Source organism: Octopus bimaculoides, chromosome 3, assembly GCF_046866305.1.
Source record: "Octopus bimaculoides isolate indiv1 chromosome 3, ASM4686630v1, whole genome shotgun sequence".
In the NCBI taxonomy this organism is placed as follows: Eukaryota; Metazoa; Mollusca; class Cephalopoda; order Octopoda; family Octopodidae; genus Octopus; species Octopus bimaculoides.
In genome coordinates, this window is record NC_142930.1 from 5,624,683 (window position 1) to 5,646,126 (window position 21,444).

General features: G+C 40.5%; 2 protein-coding genes across 15 annotated transcripts in view; one reads left to right on the forward strand and one right to left on the reverse strand.

Moving 5' to 3' along the window:
• Positions 1–12,335, forward strand: part of LOC106867195 (nucleolar transcription factor 1) — a 62,457-nt gene extending 50,122 nt beyond the window's left edge. For all 14 annotated transcript variants that reach the window (XM_014912000.3, XM_014911998.3, XM_052966661.2 and 11 more), the window contains 6 exons: positions 1,177–1,318; positions 2,488–2,580; positions 5,019–5,035; positions 7,150–7,167; positions 9,792–9,935; positions 12,215–12,335. In XM_014912000.3, the coding sequence (XP_014767486.1) occupies positions 1,177–1,318; positions 2,488–2,580; positions 5,019–5,035; positions 7,150–7,167; positions 9,792–9,935; positions 12,215–12,290 (490 nt within the window). In that variant the 3' untranslated portion in view covers positions 12,291–12,335. The remainder of the gene's footprint in view (positions 1–1,176; positions 1,319–2,487; positions 2,581–5,018; positions 5,036–7,149; positions 7,168–9,791; positions 9,936–12,214) is intronic.
• Positions 12,336–18,916: 6,581 nt separating this feature from the next.
• On the reverse strand, positions 18,917–20,669 carry LOC149136432 (protein saal1-like). The gene has a single exon (XM_089348507.1). It carries the CDS (start codon positions 20,627–20,629, stop codon positions 19,139–19,141), a length of 1,491 nt encoding a protein of 496 aa, XP_089204633.1. The 5' UTR covers positions 20,630–20,669; the 3' UTR covers positions 18,917–19,138.
• Positions 20,670–21,444: the final 775 nt, after the last annotated feature.

Sequence of the window (21,444 nt, forward strand, 5' to 3'; positions counted from 1 at the left end):
CAACTGAAAGATGAAGAGTAACTTGATTAGTGATCAGGGATACATTCCTGGCTAACTAAATCTGGCACTTCATTAGTTATGATGACGAAGGTTCCAGTTAATCAAAGGTGCAAGTGGCTGAGCACTCCACAGACATTGGTTCACAGTGAGATTTAGTGTGACTCAGAATATGACAAGGTTGGCCCTTCAAAACACAGGTGTTATCACTTTTGCCAGCTAAGTAGACTGGAACAATGTGTAATAAAGTGTCTTATTCAAGGACACAACGCATGCCAGGTATTGAACTTGTGACCTTGCATTCTTGAGCCAAACTCCCTAACCTCTAAGCCACACTCCTTCACAAAGCTAATTACTCTTACTCTATGAATCCAGAACCAGTTGAGCCATTGGAAGCTCAGAGCACAGAAAGCTTTCAGTCATAGTAATCTACATTTGACCCTTTGCTATTTAGACTGACTGTGTCTGGCCCCAAATATTCTACCTGTTTTATGTTTAAACTGGTCAGATCAGGTCCCTCACACCGGCTCTGCAATGTCATTCTGAAAATAAGCAATCATGTTCTATATTTAAGAGATGAGGAATTATGTACATTATTTACATTTGATGGATATTTGTCCTCATCTTGTTTGTTCTTAACACGTTTCGGCTGATATACCCTCCAGCCTTCATCAGATGTCGGGGAAATTTCGATCCTGGGTTCTCATTCCTAAGGTATCTTTCGATGTTCACTACCTGGAATTGAACTCGGAATCTTGGGGTTAGTAGCCCACGCTCTTAACCACTATGCTTTAGGAATAAGAACCCAGGTTCAAAATTTCCCCAAGACACTTGATGAAGGCTGGAGGGTATATCAGCCGAAATGTTGTGTTAACAACAAACAAGATGAGGACAAATATCCGTCAAATGTAAATAATGTATAAACAATCACATCATTGAAATCTTGAAGCTACGAGTTAATGCATGATTATTCCAAGACAATGTGGATAAGATAAGCATTGCATTTGACAGCAATCTGAATGCCAAAGGGTTAAGACACCTAAGGATAAATCAAAGAGCGAACCGATCAGAGTATATTGCTATAATCATAATAGACATGGAATTACCAGTAATACATTGCTGTTTATTCAGTAAGCTTATGTTCAACTTCATAGAATTTTGTTTATTTTTATTTTGCAGTAATGGTTTTGGATTGTTTATCAAAACGTCTGGCCATCTCCTTGTTGATGTCAAAAGCACCGAAAGAATGAAAGGACTTAGTAAAATTTTTAATGACTTACCAGCAGCTGTGAAAGAAGATTATGAAAATAGAAATAGATTGGTAAAGTGTTAACATTGTCTGTTTCACTGGAACATGAGAGATTGCTTATACAGGGTGTTCAAAAAATCTCTCCGCAGTACGTATTTAATGGTTTTCGGGTGATTCTTGTACACTGATCCTTTACTTGCTCCCCAGACAAAAAAGTCTGCCAGTGTTAAATCAGGTGATCTTGGTGGCTACAGTCCCTTCGATATAATCCGTTCACCGAAAAACTCTTGAACTTGCACCATGGTGGTGCACAGGATGAAAAAACTCCCTGCGGAGAGATTTTTTGAACACTCTGTATATTTGCTGTTTTTGTTAATAATTTTATGTTTTGGCCACAAGATATAAAGTGACACCCATTCATTTGATCTCCTGAGACATTCATCTCTCATTGTTTTTTTGTCTTTATTATTATTAAATGAGCTGAAAAATTTGGAATTTATAAGTAAAGGAATTACGATTGTGTGGCTTTTATAGTTATATGGAAGCAGTAAAGTGTGTAGAAATCTTGAAAGCCAAAACAAAGCAACCATTTCCATAAAAGTCCATAAGCAGCAAGGAAAAACAATCAGTGATACTCAAAAATGTGAGTTTCTGGCAGACTCATCATCATCATCATCATCTAACATCTGTTTTCCATGCTGGCTCGGGTTGAACAGTTTGACAGGAACTGGTGAGGCTAGGGGTCACAGCAGGTTCCATTGTCTGTTTTGGCATAGTTTCTACAGCTGTATGCCCTTCCTAATATGCCAACCACTTTACAGCATGACACCAACACGAGTGCTTTTTACATGGCACCTGCCTCAGTGTTTTTCTGTGGCACCAGCACCAGAGGTTTTTACGTGGCACCTGCCTCAGTGTTTTTCTGTGGCACCAGCACCAGAGGTTTTTACGTGGCACCTGCCTCAGTGTTTTTCTGTGGCACCAGCACCAGAGGTTTTTACGTGGCACCTGCATCAGTGCTTTTCACATAGCACTGTAAGAAGAGTAAAACCTTTGTATTGTAGTAACTAACCATCAAATAGTAACTGCTGTATCGGAGGTTGACATATTCAATAAACTATGAATAAAACTGTAGCAAAAGACCAGTGACTTTTACTTGAACATTGAAAAGTGTCCCATTTCTTTTACATCTGAATTTCGTTGCGAAGGTTAAAAAGTGTTTTGTTTTTGCTTTTTTTTAGGAAAAAATAGAGTATCAAGAAAAAGTTTATGAGTATGTTAGTAAATTGTCTCCCGAAGAATGTTTATTAACAATAAATAGTAAATTAGTAGAGGTAGGTACTTAATATTTCCTATTGTTGTTAATACCTTTCAAATTCAATTGTGTGAATGTGCAGTTTAAATCTGGTTGTAAATTCTTTTTAGACCAGTCTATGATTCATATATCATTTAGACTAGCATCTGACTATACATATTTAGACCAGTGTGTGGATAAGTACTGGGTCATCCTATAAATAATGCAATTTTTTTCAATTGATGAACTAAATACTGGAGGGGGACAGGATAAACTACCTGCATCAACTTGCTATAAAAGCAGGTACTAATTTTAACTTGTACTTATTCTTAGTGCAAGTTTTGAAGAGTGCAATTTAATTTAAACAGTTACTTTTTCAAAGCTATAATGGAAGTGACAAAGGAGCATATTTTACTTTATGAGTTCAATAAAGGCAACAGAAAGTGTGAGTAACATTAATGCAGCACATGGGGATCGGACAATAAACATAAGCCAGTGTCATTGGTGGTTCCAGAAATTCCGAGCTTGAAACTACAGCCTAGAAGACGAGCTTAGTTCTGGGAGATCTGTAGAGCTTGATGAGGATGTCCTGCAAACCTTCGCGGAACAAAAGAATCCCATTGTAATTGTTGAGGAACTAGCAGAGAAGCTTGGATTTGGTCATTCAACCATTCATTGATACCTGCATGCCATTGGAACAAATTGGGTCAATGGGTTCCTCACAAACTTTATAATCGCACGCAGAGGGTGAATGTGTGCTCTTTGCTGTCACATCTCACGAATGAACCTTTTTTGGACCGAATAGTGACTGGTGACGAGGAATGGGTTCTCTATAAAAATGTCAAGCACCAAAGACAGTAGGTAAGGAAAGGAGAAACACCAACACCCCAGGCTAAAGAATGTCTTCAACCACGTAAGGTATTATCTGTTTGGTGGGATATGAAAGGTTTAGTCCACTTTGAACTTTTAAACTCAAACCAAATGATAACAAAGGAGATCTACTGGGAGCAACTTGAGGGGTTTAAGTCGGCGCTAGAAGAAAAGCGATCATCTTTGGTTTCAAGACAAAAGATGTTCTTCCATCAGGATAATGCTCAGCCACATACAGCAAGGATGACATTCCAAAGGTTGGAGCAGTTTGAATGGGAAATGATGCCCCACCAACCATATTCGCCGGATATTGCCCCATCTGATTATCATTTATTCCGCTGTCTTCAAAATCATTTGGACGGAAAAAATATGAATTCTGTAGACGAGGTCAGAACAGTACTGGAGGAGTAATTTTTGTGACGGACAAGTGAATTTTGGAAGAGAGACTTTGCAAGTCTACCAGATAGATGGAAGAGCATTGTATAAAAATGAAGGGGAGTATATTTTAGATTAAAAAAGAACTTTGTTTATCTTAATTTTGAAAAATAAAAGAAGTATAAAAAAAACCGCATTACATATGGGATGACCCAATATATAATTTAAACCAGTGCCTGACTGATATATATATATTATTGATGGAGTGAAAGGTAAAATTGATTCCAGTAGTATTGTAAAACTAAATAATAGTGATGCTGTCTCTCAAATAACAATCAAAAGTAATAATTAAAAATGGGTTACCTTTCATATTAAAGTTTTTAACAAGTTCTTGAAATACAGGCTCAAAGTCTGAAAGGCATTTTTGTGTTGACTTTTAGTTTTTTTTAATTCATGTATTGACCCTTTAGCATTCAGACTGACCGTATCTGGTCCAGTTATTCTACTTGTTTTGTTTAACCCTTTCGTTACTGTATTTCTGTTGAGATGCTCTGTGTTTCTTTCAATTACTTTAAATATAACAAAGAATTTAGCAAAATAACTTAGTTATCATTAAGCTAGTGTTAGGAACATAAATTGTGACTAAGGTTTGTTGGAAGATTTTAGTTCAAAATTTATGAAAACAAGACATTTGTATTACAGAGCCACAGGCAGTTTCAACTGGGTTGGTATCAAAAAGGTTAAGAATTGTTTCTCTATTATATATTTTAGCCATTTTGTTATGATATTTCTGTTGAGATGCTCTGTGTTTCTTTCAATTAATTTTAAATATAACAAAGAATTTAGTAAAATAACTTAGTTATCATTAAGCTAGTGCTAGGAACATAAATTGTGACTAAGGTTTGGTGGAAGATTTTAATTCAGAACTTATGAAAATAAGACATTTGTACTCAGAGCCAGAGGCAGTTTCAGCTGGGTTGGTGACGAAAGGGTTAAACCAGTCAGATTCAGCCTCTCACACCTACCCTACAATGTTGTTCTATAAACACTGACATTATTGAAATCTTGAAACTGAGATAATGCAGGATTAAGTCAAACCAATGTGAATAAATAAGCATTTCACATAATAATCTGAATGTTGAAGGGTTAATGACCAACGTTTTTGCTTTTATTTTGTCATCTCATTGAAAGAAGCTTTGTAATGTTTGTTTGTTTTTTTTTTCTTTTTCACAGGAACAACTGCAATTGAAGTAAGTATCTCTGAATTATTTATAAACATTTTTGATTTTTCAATCACAGATTAATTCAGGATTATTTTTTGAGAAAATCACAGGATGAGTGATTTGAGTGACCTGGAAACTGCTGGATGTGGAACTGAGACAATGTGTGTGTATCTGTAGGATTTTGGGGTCAATCATACTGTACATCTACCACAGAGCTGGCCTGGCCAATACTTTACAAGTGAATTTTCTGGCCATTCTGCTGTTCATTGTTTGACCTTTTAGTAACACTATTCTATATTTCTGAGATGAGGAATTCTGTACATTATTTACAATGGTCGGATAAGTGTCCTCATCCTTGTTGTTACCACAACATTTTGGCTGATGTACTCTCCAGCCTTCATCAGGTCTTCTTGTGGAATTTTGAACCCATCCCTTTATTTGACTGTTCTCATTCGTAATGTATGTTGCCGATGTTATTTTTCTGTTACTATAATTTTTCATGTCCCTGCAGTCAAATGACTGAAAACTAGTAAAAGAGTGAAAGAATATACTAAAAGTCAGAATGTTGAAGAAGCATTATGGATGACCTAATCTCTAATAGGTTTAGTGTAGTCACAGAACATCCATCATCATCATCAGTTTGACGTCCACTTTCCATGCTGACATGGGTTGGACAGTTTGACTGAGAACTGGTAAGCCAGGAGGCTGCACCAGGCCCCTGATCTGATCTGGCAAGGTTTCTACAGCTGGTTGCCCTTCCTAATGCCAACTGCTCTGAGAGCGTGGTGGGTGCTTTTTACTTTCCAGTCAGGCGGCACTAACATCAGACACGCTTGAATGGTGCTTTTTACATGTCACCAACAGGGGTGCCAGTCAGGCGGCACTGGCATTGGCCATGCTCAAATGGTGCTTTTTACGTGACACCGGCACTGGCATCAGCCAGAGCATCGATTTCACTCGGTTGAACAGGTCTTCACAAGCATGGCAACATTGGCATCGGCCGTGTCACCCATTTATCCGATGAAAATTGGTTGTCGTAACCTCCTTCAATTGGGTAATGAAAATAAAATGTACATACATCATGTGAAATATGGAGAATTCCAGAAAGTACCCTACTATCAAAATTGAGTTGACTTGGAACCATGTATCCTCAGATCCTGTACAATAAGGATTAATTCTTGCAGGCTTTTAAAAGACCAAAAATTGCTATCTTGGTGATAAAACTCTTCTTCAAGATAAAATAATGTTCTAATTCTCATCAAAATCATCATCATACCTCTATTTTCCGTGCTGGCATGGGTTGGATAGATTGACAAAGAACCAGTAAGCTCCAATATCATGTTTGGCACAGTTTCTATGGCTTGATTCTCTTTCTATCGTCAACCACTTAACAGAGTGGCACTGGGTGCTTTTTATGTGGCACCAGCACCATTGAGGTTGCCATGTAACTTGCAAGACTGAAAAGAACAGAGAAGGAGGAAAAAGAAGCTCCCACTACTAAGAGGGGAAGGCGGAGGTGGGTGGCTTTATGCCAGATGTTGAAAGGCTAAAGTATGATGTGGGGGGGGGGAGCAGAGGTGTCTTGCTATAAGAGGAGATCTATGGCTGAAGGAGATAAGAAAAAAGTGGTGATGAGATACTACAAGAAGGTGAGTGAGTGTAAGGAGAGGAGACAGACAGTGAGTCATGGGATGGGGTGAGAGAGTGTGATGGGGGGGTAGAGGTTAGCGTAGTGCGTATGACTGGATAGCTTTTGTCTCATGCTTTTGCTTGGTATTTTAAGTGCCTGTGCATATATCGATGTCCTCTCAGCAGGACATTGTGGGCGCAACGAGTAGAAGGGCAGAAAGAGAGAGAGAGAGCTGCCCCGGTACTTAGGTGATAGTCATTTACAGTTGAGTAGGTTGAGATCATGTGAAATGAGGGAATTTAGTTGTGAGCCTAACAACTTCACCATTCATTTACCTCACTTTTATCAACAAAGGACCCTCAAGAGATTAATATTGGGAATAAAACTAAAAATTCATTTCCCTCTGCCAGAATCAGAAAAGACATTGTTACTTGTAACCTTTCTTACATTATTGAAACATGTTAACATTATTAGAGCACTGGATTAATTGGAAATATTTTCTTTTTTCTAGGAAAAGGAGTCGACCAGCGTAAGTAGATATTTCTTTATTGACTCTACTTTGTAAATTTCTGAGGAAAGCGTATATGTATATATATATATATATATATATATATATATATATATATATATATATATATATATATACATATATACAAAATACAAAATGGCTGATAGTTAGCAAGGTGAGACACACATAAGAAAGAAGGAAACAAAGGACCACTGATGAGGTCACAGAAGTGTGACGAAAGAACTCTGGCCGAAATAAGATTAAGATTAATGTAATATAAAGCTGAAGCAAATTAACACCAAATATACAGTGCATGTGTTTTTATTGGCTAAACTGGCAATATGACCATCCCCAAGTACAACAACATCTGTTTCAACACACGATTTCACATCAAAAATCTTGCAAAACAAATATACATATATATATATATATATATCAGCATCATCCTTTAACATCCGCCTTCCATGCTGGCATGGGTGGGTCGGTTTAACAGAAGCCTGCACCAGACTTCTGTGATTATTTTGGCAGGATTTTTACAGCTGGATGCCCTTCCAAAGGCTAACCACTTTACAATGTGGACTGGATGCTTTTAAGTGGTACCTGCTCTGACAGGGTCGCCTAGTACCTTGCAAGGCAAAAAAAAATGTTTGAAAGATGAGGGGGCATTGGAGGAGGTGATCTTGTGTCAGAATGACAGAATAAGGCGACGAGCTGGCAGAAACGTTAGCACGCCGGGCGAAATGCTTGGCGGTATTTCGTCTGCCGTTACATTCTGAGTTCCAATTCCGCCGAGGTCGACTTTGCCTTTTATCCTTTCGATAAATTAAGTACCAGTTCTGCACTGGGGTCAATGTAATTGACTTAATCCGTTTGTCCCCTCTATGTTTAGCCCCTTGTGAGCAATAAAGAAATAAGAAACAGGGATCTTGCTGTGGAGGAGGTACAAGGTTACATGGCCTGAGAGAGAGATATCAGGAATGAAGAGAGAAACAGGTGTGCTACCACAAAGGAAATACATGGTTACCCAACCTGAGAGAAGTGCAGAAGGAGAGAGAGAGAGAGAGAGAGAGAGAGAGGGTGACAGCAGGATAGAGATGGTGGCAAAATGCCAGGCATACTCACAAGAGGCAGGGATTAGAATATAAATACACCTGGTAGTTATATAGTCTATCTCAGAGCTTGGATTAACAAAAAGCAAAGTCGACTTGGGTTGGATTTGAACTGAAATGTATAAAGGTGTATAAATTGAAATATGTGTATACACAGTTTAAGAGAAAATGAATAGTCTGCCTATTAAATAGGGAGTAGATTATAAGAGAAAATAAACTCTGGCTTTGTGTGTATGGATGAACAGGTGGACATTTGTTTGCATGTGTGTATGTATATACATAATGTGTAGAGCATGTAAAAGCACCTGTGTTGGTCCCATGTAAAAGTACCCAGATCAGTGCCACATAAAAAGGGTACCCAGTACATTGGGTAGCACCCCAGTTGGCCAGCTCCTGTCAAACCATCCAACCCATGCCAGCATGGAAAACAGGCTTTAAATGATGACGAATGATGATTTGTAGTGAAACAATCAATAAGTGTCCCACATTAATATTCTCTCCTAATTAAATAAGGATCACCGAAACTGTTTTTACATCCTCCATGAGTTACTGATATAGTTTACAAAATTCCTTTATGGCCATGCCCCTCACTCCCTCTCTCAGTTAAGAGGTCCTTGTCTTGTGAGCTTCCGGATGCTGGTGTTACGTCCGCTTTCCATGCTAGCATGAGTTGGATGATTTGACTGAGGAGTGGCGAACCAGATGGCTGCACCAGGCTCCAATCTGATCTTGCAGAGTTTCTACAGCTGGATGCCCTTCCTAATGCGAACCACTCCGAGAGTGTAGTGGGTGCTTTTACGTGCCACCAGCATGAGGGCCAGTCAGGCCGTACTGGCAACAACCTCGCTTGAATATTTTTTCATGTGTCACTGGCACAAGTGTCAGTAAGGCAACGCTGGTAACGATCACGCTCGAATGGTGCTTTTTACGTGCCACCGGCACGGAAGCCAGTCACCTCCTCTGGCAACAATCACGCTCGGATGGTGCTCTTAGCACTCCACTAGCACGGATGCCAGTCATCGAATTTGATTTCGATTTCAATTTCACTTGCCTCAACAGGTCTTCGCAAGCAGAGTTTAGTGTCCAATGAAGTAAAGGTACGCAAAGCGGGCTGTTTACACCCCTGGCAGAGGCCTTGGATTTAGGTCTCACTTGGCTTGCCGGGTCTTCTCAAGCAAAGCATATTTCCAAAGGTCTCAGTCACTAGTCATTGCCTCGATGAAGCCTAATGTTCAAAGGTCATGCTTCACCACCTCATCCCAAGTCTTCCTGGGTCTACCTCTTCCAAGACAAGTCAGTCTTATGTAATCTAATGATTTTTACCAATATTGAAATTGCTATTTTCTTGGCTCTTCTTGGATAGGAATGGTTTCAACTTGTAATACTCTCCAAGTACTTCTTTTATATTTACCACATGGTGAACATAGTTGTTGTAGAGACAGAATATTTCCAGTTATAGTGGAATGTTTTTTTTCTTCTTAAGTTTCATTATTCTTGCCACTTTCTCTAATTTTTTCTTTTTTTTCTTAAATTCAGATCCGCCTTTTTGTTATACTACAGTGAAAATAAAGATTCCTTACCTGATCTTTGCAAAACTGAAAGATATAAGACTCTTCAGAAACGGTGGAAATTGCTGCCCAAAGCTTCACAGGAATCGTACAAATTGCAGAGGAAAGAAATGTAACTTGCAATCCTTTTTATTCTATTGTTTGATTGATTATTGAGAAATAGAAGGTAATGGCCATGTCCTTGGGCGGAGCTTCCAATATCTGACTAGCAGAAAGGAAGATCAGATCTCAATGATGATAATTCTGCTAGTGGCATCTAAGGGGTGATGGGGATATGAAAGGGGACTGACTACAAATGAAGTTTCCCACCTAAATTTCAAAGAACAAATTCCATAAAAGTAGAATCTTTGGTTTTTAAATCGGGTTTATATTTTATTAGGTTGTCGAGAAAGTTCTTGCGGTTTTTAACCTTTAAATTCAGATGCACATATCTTGACTCAAACAAAACTTTATTAATCGAAATCAACACACTTTTGCCAATGCGAAACAAGTTCATTTAAGCCAGTAGCATAAAAATCCTGCGTTCTGGTGGCGATGAAGTTGTTGAAGGCGTGTTTGGCATCGTCTTGGTTTTTGAAACATTTCTCATGCAGGAAGTTGTTGAGATGCTTGAAAAAGTGGTAGGCGAGAGGTCTGGTGAGTATGGCGGATGAGGCAGAGTTTTGTAGCCCAATTCGTTCAACTTCTGCAGGGTCAGTTGTGCAACATCTGGCTGAGCACACTGCCAGGTGTTCATTGTATTTAAAGTGAATTGCTTATGTACAGTGCATTTGCAGAGGTGTGTTTAACATTTAGGCATTAAAGTTTGTCATTATTAGCTCTGGCTCGTAGAAAACGCCATTTTGAGTGTGGCATTGCCAGTACGGCCTGACTGGCCTTCGTGCCTGTGGCATGTAAAAGCACCCACTACACTCTCAGAGTGGTTGGCGTTAGGAAGGGCATCCAGCTGTAGAAACTCTGCCAAATCAGATTGGAGCGTAGTGTAGCCACCTGGTCCACCAGTCCTCAGTCAAATCGTCCAACCCATGCTAGCATGGTAAGTGGACGTTAAATGATGATGATGATTTTGTCATAAATTGCAAATTTTGAACTACAAAAATATTGACTGTTTTGAAAATAAATTTTTTAATTTTTGCTTTTCCCATCTATATCTCTCTCATGTCATGGCATATTCATGGCTTGTTCCTCCTTCATTTATTTCTGTCTCTTACAACACATCACCCAGGTCTTTCTCCCACTTCACATTCATTCTTTTCTTCATTCTCTGGCTTCCTCTAACTCTCCACCGTGCAATGCTCCATTCCATCATCTTTTCTGAGAAAATGACCAACAAATCTCCACTCTCTCTCTCTGCTTCTATCCATCAACTGCCTCTTCACTTTTGTCTTCTTCAACACTTCCACATTCGTCACCCCCTCTCTACCCACAAGATTCTAAGCATTTTTCTACAAAACCACATTCCTGCAGCTTTGAGTCTCTTCGCCATGACATTGCTTATTGTCCAAGACTCACATCCATATGTAGCACTTTAATAGTCTTTCCATGACTGCCATTCCAGTTCTCTTTGCACAAAAATTGCTCCTTATATCCATAAAAGTCTTCTTTGCTAATCCAACTCTGCACGTGATGTCCTTATCTGACCTTCCATCTAATTTTATCCAACTTCTATCTATATCATTGATTGATATTTCTTACACATTCGCATTTGCTACTATAGTTTCAAAAAAACTAAAATGTTTATTATTGCAGTTGAATAGAAAAGGATAAATATGCCTTTTTTTTTTCAGCGATCCCTATTTGGGACTTCTTGAAAAACTTATAATTTCCAAAATAATTCACATATGAAGAAAATTTAAATACTACATATTATTTTAACTCCTAAAAAGCCAAAAAAAAATAGGAATAAAAAAATTTGGCAGTTAATGGGTTTAAAAAAAGAAGTGGTGAACTGGCAGAATTATTAGGAGACCAGACAAAATGCTTAGCAGCATTTTGTCCATCTTTGTGTTCCAAGTTAAAATTCTACTGTGGTTGGCGTTGCCTTTCAACATTAATAAAATAAATACCAGTTAAGTACTGGGTACTTGAGGGTCAATGTAATCACTTTCGCCTCGCCCTGAAATTGCTGGTGTTGCGCTACAATTTCAAATTTGGCACAAGGCCAACAATTTCGGGGTGTGGGTAGGGGTTTAAAGTCAACTCCATCAACCCTGGAAATGATGAAAGGCAGATTCACCCTTGGCAGCATTTGAACTCAGACCATAAAGACAGACAAGATGCCACTAAGCATTTTACCTGTGCCAATGATTCTGCCAGCTTGCAACCTTTTAAAAATCAAAATATATTAAAATATAGAATATCTTTGTATATTTATTTATATTTTATTTTCAGGCATAAGTCCCTGAAATCAAAGACTGGCAAACAGAAAATAGCTTCCTCTTCTGCACCAGCAGCAGCAGCAATATGATCATCATCAAAACATTTCTTTTAATAAAACACTCTTTATTACATACTTTTGTTGTCAATATTGTTTTATTATGTCTTCGCAAAGGCAGAGGTATTGTTTAGTCATGTTTGTTTGTTTGTCCAAGAACAAGATATCTCAAGAACCACTGGTTGGATTCGGATGAAATTTTTAGGGTTGTTTGGCCTCATGACTGGCACAAACTGATAAGATTTGGGGATCAATCCGGTACAAGACAAGGATTCTGGATTATTTTTTCAGTTTTGTTGCTTAATTTTTGAGAGCGGTTGGGTTCATTTTTAGTATTCTTGTTTGTGAGAGCAGCCAAGTTTATTAGATATTCTCATTTTAAAAATCACCTCTGGCTAATCGTTGAGAGGACATTGGTGTTGCCTTGCGCTCTCTGCGTGCTGTTATTATTATCAATGTTTTACTTCTGACATTTCATTAGTTGATGCCATTTCTTTTCTGGTGCATTTGAAATAGTTTCTATGTTTAAAAAATATCATTATCATCATTTAACGTCTATTCATGTTGGTACAAATTCTACCTTCTTGTGATTCCACTGCACCTCTTTTGACCGGATCTTGCCCCTGGGTGAATCACTGAAATCCCTCCTTACACCTTTCCTACATACCAAGCAGGGTCATTTACTTGAGGAGAATAGTCCCGTTTCCTTGCTTACTGGAACTTTGGTCTTTGTTAACTGAAAGGCCTTTTCACTCCCAGTTTGGCTTCCATGCTTGGAATTTCTTTTCTAATTATGTTACAGAATCTGATGAAGGCTGGAGAGTACATCAGCCGAAACATTGCGGTAACAACAAACAAGAGGACACCTATCCATCAATTGTAAATAATGTAGAAAACAATATTCCATCCAAAAAGAAAAGTATTTAAAAATAATCAAAGGCATGGTGGTGTGGTAAGAAGCTTACTTCCAAACCACATGGTTCCAGGTTCAATTCCCCTGGGTGTCTTCTACTATAGCTTCGGGCCAACCAAAGCTTTTGAGTGGATTTGCTAGATGGAAACTGAAAGAAACTTATATATTTATGTTTGTCCCTCCGCCATCACTTCACAACCTATGGTGTGTGTTATATGGACTGTTAGATATGTAATTCGTCTGACGTTCCGTGTGTCATGTGGTTCGTCTGAGTTCATTGTTTCATTGTTGTTGTCTTGTGGGACTGTCTTAGTAAAAGGTCATTGATATATATATATGGCGGACATGACTTTTGTTTATTCATAACGAACATTGGGTGAGTGTGTTCTTTGTATGTAATTGAACAATAAATGTAATAATTAAATTGTATAACTCGTTATGTTATCTCTACGAGTCACCCGAGGGAAACATAACAGAGTTTATTGGCGTCGCCGATAGGACCGATAGGATACATGCTTACTTTACCGTAAAATTATTCATCGTAATAACAATGGCTGAAAAACAGACAGTAGAACTTATCAAATTGTTTAGGGAACAAATGGACAAGCAAATGCAACAACATCAGAGAGATATGGACGCTCTGTTAAAACTGTTTGGTGCTCGACAAGTTGAAGGCGATTCTAGTGGCTATTTTTCAGCTGCTTCAACAACAGTGTCGATTCCACCATTTACTGCATTTGATTCAGCGACAGAACTATGGCCTGATTACTGGTCAAGATTCCGTACGTTTGTGGCTGCTAATGCTGTACCTGAAAAACGCATGGCACAAGTGTTCCTGACCAATCAGACTGCTACTGTTTACAAACAACTTGCTAATCTGGCTACCCAACAAAATCCGCCTAAAGATGTCAACAACTTGATAATGGACGAAATCGTTGACTTCATGAAGGAACAGTTCGACCCTAAACTTTTCATTGTGAGAGAGCGTTTCAAGTTTTGGAGTGATATGCAGCGGAAGCCAGGCAAAACTCTCCAGGAGCTGGCAGCACGTATACGCCAGGATGCAGCTACCTGTGATTTTCCAGCGATCACCAACCCACAGGATGAAGCTCTGAGACAGAGATTCATATGTTCGGTTAACAATGAAGCGGTTCTGAAGGCGCTTTTTAAGATAAAAGACTCAGAACTAGATTTTGCCCGTGCTGTCCAGGTTGCCATTGAGACTGAAGACGCAGCAAAGGTTGCAAAAGAAACTGTCTACGGTTCCAAAACCAAGCAGGTGTACAAGGTCCAGCAGAACAGGAATAAGAGTCCTCAAAAGAAACATCAGCAGTCTTATTCCACAAACCAGGAGAAATGCTACCGATGTGGAAAGGCCCACAAAGCAACAGACTGTCCTTTCAGGGAAACCAAATGTCATTTTTGTGATAAAAAGGGTCATTTGCAAGCGGTGTGTAGGAAAAAACAACATCAGCAACGCAATGGCCATTCACAAACTCCCGTGAAAAGAATCACAAAAGCTGAGCTAGTCAAGGCGATCCTAGGTGAAGTTTCCCGAGACACTCACAGTTTAATTGTGCCAGTAACAATCCAGAACAGACTGTTCACAATGGAATTGGACACTGCTACTACAGGCAATTTTGTTTCCTTGTCAGTCTGGAAACAACTTGGAAGACCAAAGCTGCAAGATGTCAAGCATCGCTATGAATCTGCCAGCAAGCACAACCTGCCTGTTCTAGGAACTTTCATGGGCCAAACCAAGGATCCAACAACTGGTAAGCAGGATCTTATACCTTACATAGTCACCAAGATCTCTGATCTTAATTTGCTGGGTCGGAATGCTATCCAGACTCTGGGAATTTCCGTAGACACTGCTCTAGGTTTGAAAAGCATAGACAGCCAAGCTAAGAGGGAAGGTGCAGAAGGGATGTATCCAAAGACCTCAAGCGAGCCCTATGTTTCCCTGCAGCAAGATTGTAACAACATGTGTGATGAATTTCCAGATCTTTTCAAGCAAGAATTGGGATGTCTCAAGAACTTTGAACTGGAAGTGAAGTTCAAATCGGACGCAACACCAGTCTTTCACAAGGCACGTCCGGTCCCATTTGCTCTTCGTGATGACCTGGCCAAAGGTTACGAAGAAGGCATCGCCAAGGGAATCTGGAAGCCTGTTCAATTCAATGAATACGGAACGCCAGTGGTACCGATTCGTAAAGCACACGCTTCAAGCAACCTGAAGCCCAAACTACGGATTTGTGGTGACTACTCTGTGGGAATTAATGACCAACTTGCTGATCACCGTCATCCAATGCCACTCCCTGCTGAACTGATGCAGAAACTCGGAGGTGGATTCAGATATACAAAGATAGACCTTGCTGATGCCTATAATCAGATCAAGCTGGCTCCAGAAAGTCAACGCAGACTCGCACTCAGCACTCACCGTGGAGTACTCCTGCAACAACGACTCCCTTTCGGAATCAAGTCAGCACCTGGTTACTTTCAGGAGATCATGGAAAACCTGACCCATGATCTACCTGGAGTGGCCGTCTTCCAGGATGACATGCTCGTCAGTGGGAAAGATGCAAACAGTCACTTAAACAACCTAAAGTGTCTGCTCACACGTCTAAGCAACAATGGACTCAGATGTCGTCGTGAAAAGTACCAGTTTGCACTACCCAGTGTAGAATACCTTGGACACATTTTGTCGACTGAAGGGATCACTAAGGGATCCAAAGTCGAAGCAGTCTTAAAGATGCCATCTCCAACGAACGAATCAAGCTTGAAATCTTTCCTAGGTTCAGTTCAGTTTTATGGAAAGTTTATCCCAAACTTTACCAGTATAGCAGAGCCACTCTATTGCCTTACGAAAAAGTCAACTATTTGGAAGTGGGGAGATGAGGAACAGTCAGTTTTTGATCACTTGAAAAATGTACTTTCATCAAGTCAAGTTCTGATACACTTCGATCCAAACAAAACTTTGGGACTGGCTTGTGACGCATCAAACGTTGGTATTGGAGCAGTCCTGTTTCACCGCTATCCTGATGGAAGCGAGCGCCCAATATCCAATATGTCCAAGACTCTCACTTCTGCACAGCGTAACTACAGTCAAATTCAAAATGAAGCCCTAGCTATCATATTTGGCTTGCAGAAGTTTTACCAATATTTGTACAGTCGTAAATTCGTACTCGTGACTGACCACAAGCCACTGACATCACTATTCAGTCCGAGGAAAGGGACGCCACTTCTCGCTGCTAACAGACTAGCACGATGGGCCCTGTGGCTGAACCAGTTTGACTACACCATTGAATATCGGAAATCAGCAGATCATGGCAATGCTGATGCCCTCAGTCGCTTGCCATTCGGTGATGATAACGACTTTGACAGAAAGGAAAATGGTGAAGACATAGACATGGTGTGTGCCATCAAAGCTCTTAGTATTCAAGTCCAACCTGTGGATGCTAACGTCCTCCGTCAAGAGTCAGGGAAAGACCCAGTGATATCTACAGTGATGCGCTACGTCCGTGAAGGCTGGCCACCAAAGAACATGGAGATCAATGACGAAGTCAACAAGTTCCGTAAGTTATCAAACTCACTTAGTATCTGTCATGGATGCCTTATACATGGATCTAGAGTTGTGATTCCACATAGCTTGCAGCCAAAGATCCTCAATCTTCTGCATCTCGGACACTTTGGCATGGAACGCATGAAACAGCTAGCAAGAACTGCTGTATATTGGCCTGGTATCGATGCTGCTATAGAGATAGCCAGTCGACGATGTGATTCATGTAACGAACATCAAAGGCAGCCATCTAAGCCTCCAGTTCACCCATGGATGTTACCAGAAAAGCCGTGGAGCCGCTTACATCTGGACCATGCAATAAATTTTATGGGTAGAGATTGGCTGGTGATCACAGATGCTTATTCCAAGTACCCATGCATTCATCCTACTTCCTCTACATCCTCCAAAGCCACTTTAAATCTGCTTGAGGAAGACTTTGCACACTTCGGATTTCCTCACACACTGGTCACCGATAACGCACCAACTTTTACGTCTGAGGAGTTCCAGAGCTGGTGCAAAGAACGCGGGATCACACACCTGACAGGTGCACCTTACCACCCAGCTATCAACGGAGCAGCGGAACGTTTGGTGTAGACCTTCAAACAAGCTCTGAGGAAGTCTTCTCTTCCGCCGACACGAGCACTTCAAGAATTCTTGATGCAGTACCGGAGAACACCGACATCCTGTGGATTCTCTCCAAGTGAACTTTTGAATCACCGGCAGATACGAACAAGGATTGATTCTCTGCTGCCATCGCCAGTACACATTGCTCAAGGCAAACAGTCTAAGGAAGCACATAAGTCTCAGGTGACTCCAAGCTCGGCTGATGTCGCTAAAGTTACCAGGCAGTACAAGGCCGGAGATCCTGTGTATGCACTATACTATGGACCTCGCCGAGACAAAGATCCCCGATGGGTACCAGCAATCATTAAGAAGTCATTGGGTACTCGCTGCTTTAACGTGAAGGTCATACCTCATGGCCCGATGTGGAGACGACACTGGAAACAGCTGCGACCGCGGTACACAACTGAGGAAGACAATGAACCTGGTGATGCAGAAAACACTGTATTTGAATTTGCAACAGATCACCCGATGGAGATCTCGGAAACTGTGCCACTAACACAAAGACAAACCAGACCCAAGACCATGTTACCCGTTCCAGAGTATGGACCAGACAACCCAAGACGGTCCAAGAGAACCCGTAAAACCCAAGAGAGACTTTGCTGTTGATACTTCTTGTGTAGCATCAATTTCAGTGGGGAGGTGTTATATGGACTGTTAGATATATAATTCGTCTGACGTTCCGTGTGTCATGTGGTTCGTCTGAGTTCATTGTTTCATTGTTGTTGTCTTGTGGGACTGTCGTAGTAAAAGGTCATTGATATATATATATGGCGGACATGACTTTTGTTTATTCATAACGAACATTGGGTGAGTGCGTTCTTTGTATGTAATTGAACAATAAATGTAATAATTAAATTGTATAACTCGTTATGTTATCTCTACGAGTCACCCGAGGGAAACATAACAGTGTGTTTGCGTCTCTGTAACTTAGCAGTTTGGCAAAAGAGACGACCGATAGAATAAGTCCAGGGGCTGATTTCTTCAACTAAAAGGCAGTGCTCCAGCATGGCCACAGTCAAAATGACGTAATATCAATTAAATTATGGCTGAGAGATAATTTACTCAAAGTAGCTGCCCTCGGCTTCTTTCATGGCCTCAAATCAACTCCAGAACCAGCCTGTGTTCCTCACTGTATCTGGCAACATTATAGTCATCAGCTTGGCCTTGGTGTTTCAGGCAGAGCAGTTGATGCCTTTCTTAACCACACCTCACACATAGTAATTCATAGGATTACAATCAGGCAGGAATTAGGAGGCCAGAAACTGGGGCTGATGAGGTCATAGATATTCTCCAACAACCACTTCTCTTTCCAGAATTATGGCAGAGTCAAATATCTTACTGCCAAACATATGGCCTTCCAGAAACTTCACATAAGGCAGCGAGTCGGCAGAAACGTTAGCGGTATTTCGTCTGCCGCTACGTTCTGAGTTCAAATTCCGCCGAGGTCGACTTTGCCTTTCATCCTTTCGTCGTCGTTTAACGTCCGCTTTCCATGCTAGCATGGGTTGGACGATTTGACTGAGGACTGGTGAAACCAGATGGCTACACCAAGCTCCAATCTGATTTGGCAGAGTTTCTACAGCTGGATGCCCTTCCTAACGCCAACCACTCAGAGAGTGTAGTATATATACATATAAATTCATATGCAATATACACACACACACACACACACACACAGTTACTAGCATACACGTCTCTATTAATTTACCCGGTCAGACAGAAAGTAACAACCTCTCCCCTTCCACCTGACCTCTCTCGTAAATAAAAAGCAGCAGGAATCCACGTTCAGTCACCACCGACAACTGTATCCATGACAACGTGATGGAGCCTGTACAGTCCGTTGCTATCACTGACAGCCTTGAGGTGATGCAACGGATTCCTTATGTCCTCGCTCTCATCTTGTAAAATAAGCAACAGGTAATGCAGGTGTAACTCGGAGCATTCTGTGTCAAGGTAATGGAGTAGCTGACACCAAACGGAGTCTTCTGTAGTTTTTTTCGGAATAAGCCAGCTAAGACGAAGGAAGGAGGAGTGAAGTGCCTTGTAGAGAACAACCAAAGAAGGATCACAACCGCTGATGTCCTTTTTCCATCGATAGCGTTTAAAGCTGGCAAGATCCTCGACCACAGACAGCGAGTGTTGTTGTGGTTGTTGGTGGTGATGGTGATGGTGGTGATGATGTTTCTGCTTGGATTTGTTGCCATCAGAATCTAAGGATTCCACAGGATGATAGATATATGGAAATAAACCTTCCAGGATTTTGAATAAACATTTCGGAAACATCTCAATTTTGTAGAAAGAACCAATATCAAACTTTGATCCTTGCAAGAAAATCAGATTGATCAGAGAGAGTATAGCTGCGAGATATTTGGCTTTCAAATCCACTGGGACAATTGGTTCATCACAGAGAAACATTAAGTATTTCATCAAAACCTCCAAGATAGGCTGTGACATGTTTTCCAAAGCCAAGACACCGTTTTGTGAACATGACATGAGTTGAAAATTGTGGATAAACACTTCTAAGGCAGGACAAGGTTGAAAGCCTATTTCCTTCACAGCCTCCAACATGGCTGTTGTACTCCATCTTTCACAAAGTTCATCTTCGAGATAAAACAACAGATTTAATAATTCGCCAACGTTCTTCAATAATTCAACATTTGTGGAACTGGCCATGATGAATTTGATAAGTTCTAAAATATTGGCTTCTTGATCTTTGATAGCAGCAACCCATGGCAAATAATGTTCTTCACTCTGGAGGCAGCAATATAGTAACCTGACAGTCTGTACTAAGCAAAGTCCATCGGGATTCTCCAATAACAACAAAACCATATTTATAAATTCTGGGTTTGATGACATCTCTGAACAGACGGTTGGATTACAGGAGAGGTTTCCAAGAATACCAACACAGATTTCCGTCACTCTTGGAGCCCTGGATTTAACAATCACAGCAGAGAGTAGCTCAACAGATTTGAATTCATGCATGAAGACAACTACATCAGAATTCATTGACATGTCCCAAAGGTTACAGAGTTCATCTTGAAGGTCTTCATTGACATCAACACCAAACTCAGAATCGGCATTGCCTGGTTCATTCTGTTTGTCTACCTCCTGAATCAGTTTCATAAGAACAGTAAACAGCCATTGTTTACTGAAAGCTGTTCCAGTGATAATGTCGGCATTCAGCAGTTCATCATCATCATCGAAGCCAGCAGGGAGGGTTGGGTTTGAGCGGAATGGACTGTCAGAACAATCGATCAGATTTACGTTTTCGTCCATCGCACACGCGGTAGGGTTGATTAAATAAGTACCAGTTACGCACTGGGGGTTGATATAATCGACTTAATCCGTTTGTCCCCTCTGTGTGTAGTAAAGAAATAAGAAACTTCACATAGCCATCTGAATTGAGTCTTAAGGTCCAGTCCTGCAGTTGTTAACCTTGGCATGCAGACACAGTCAGAATGCCTGCTGTCCACAGGGCATTGAGCAGCAGTCATGATGTTGGCATTTTGATACCCACTGCAAATCCTCGTGATACGGGTGACTCCTTTCCAATATTCAAATGGCTTACAGTCCTCCATGTCAGCTAACTTTTTCTCAACTACAACTTTAATCTTTATGCTCTCCAATGCCATTGACTATTCACCAATACCTCAAGCCATTCCGGATAAAATTGTCCAAATTTAGCCCAAACACTTTCCTGTTAGACCTGTCTAGTTTGGAAAGCTTCAAATATTAACCAACACTACAAATGGAGAGGGTTCCCTATTTTCAGCAAAGGTGAAGACAGCTTAAAACAAACCTAATTTTACACAGTCTTTTACTTGTTTCAGTCATTTGACTGTGGCCATGCTGGAGCACCGCCTTTTAGTCGAGCTAATCAACCCCAGGACTTATTCTTTGTAAGCCTAGTACTTATTCTATCGGTTACCTTTGCCGAACCGCTAAGTTAAGGGGACGTAAACACACTAGCATCGGTTGTCAAGTGATGTTGGTGGGGATAAACACAGACACATATATATACACACAACGGGCTTTCAGTTTCTGTCTACCAAATCTACTCACAAGGCTTTGGTCGGCCTGAGGCTATAGTA

What these genes read in the sequence shown, in the direction of transcription:
- LOC149136432 (XM_089348507.1), bottom strand. Translation starts at nt 20,629, where the DNA reads ATGGACGAAAACGTAAATCTGATCGATTGTTCTGACAGTCCATTCCGC.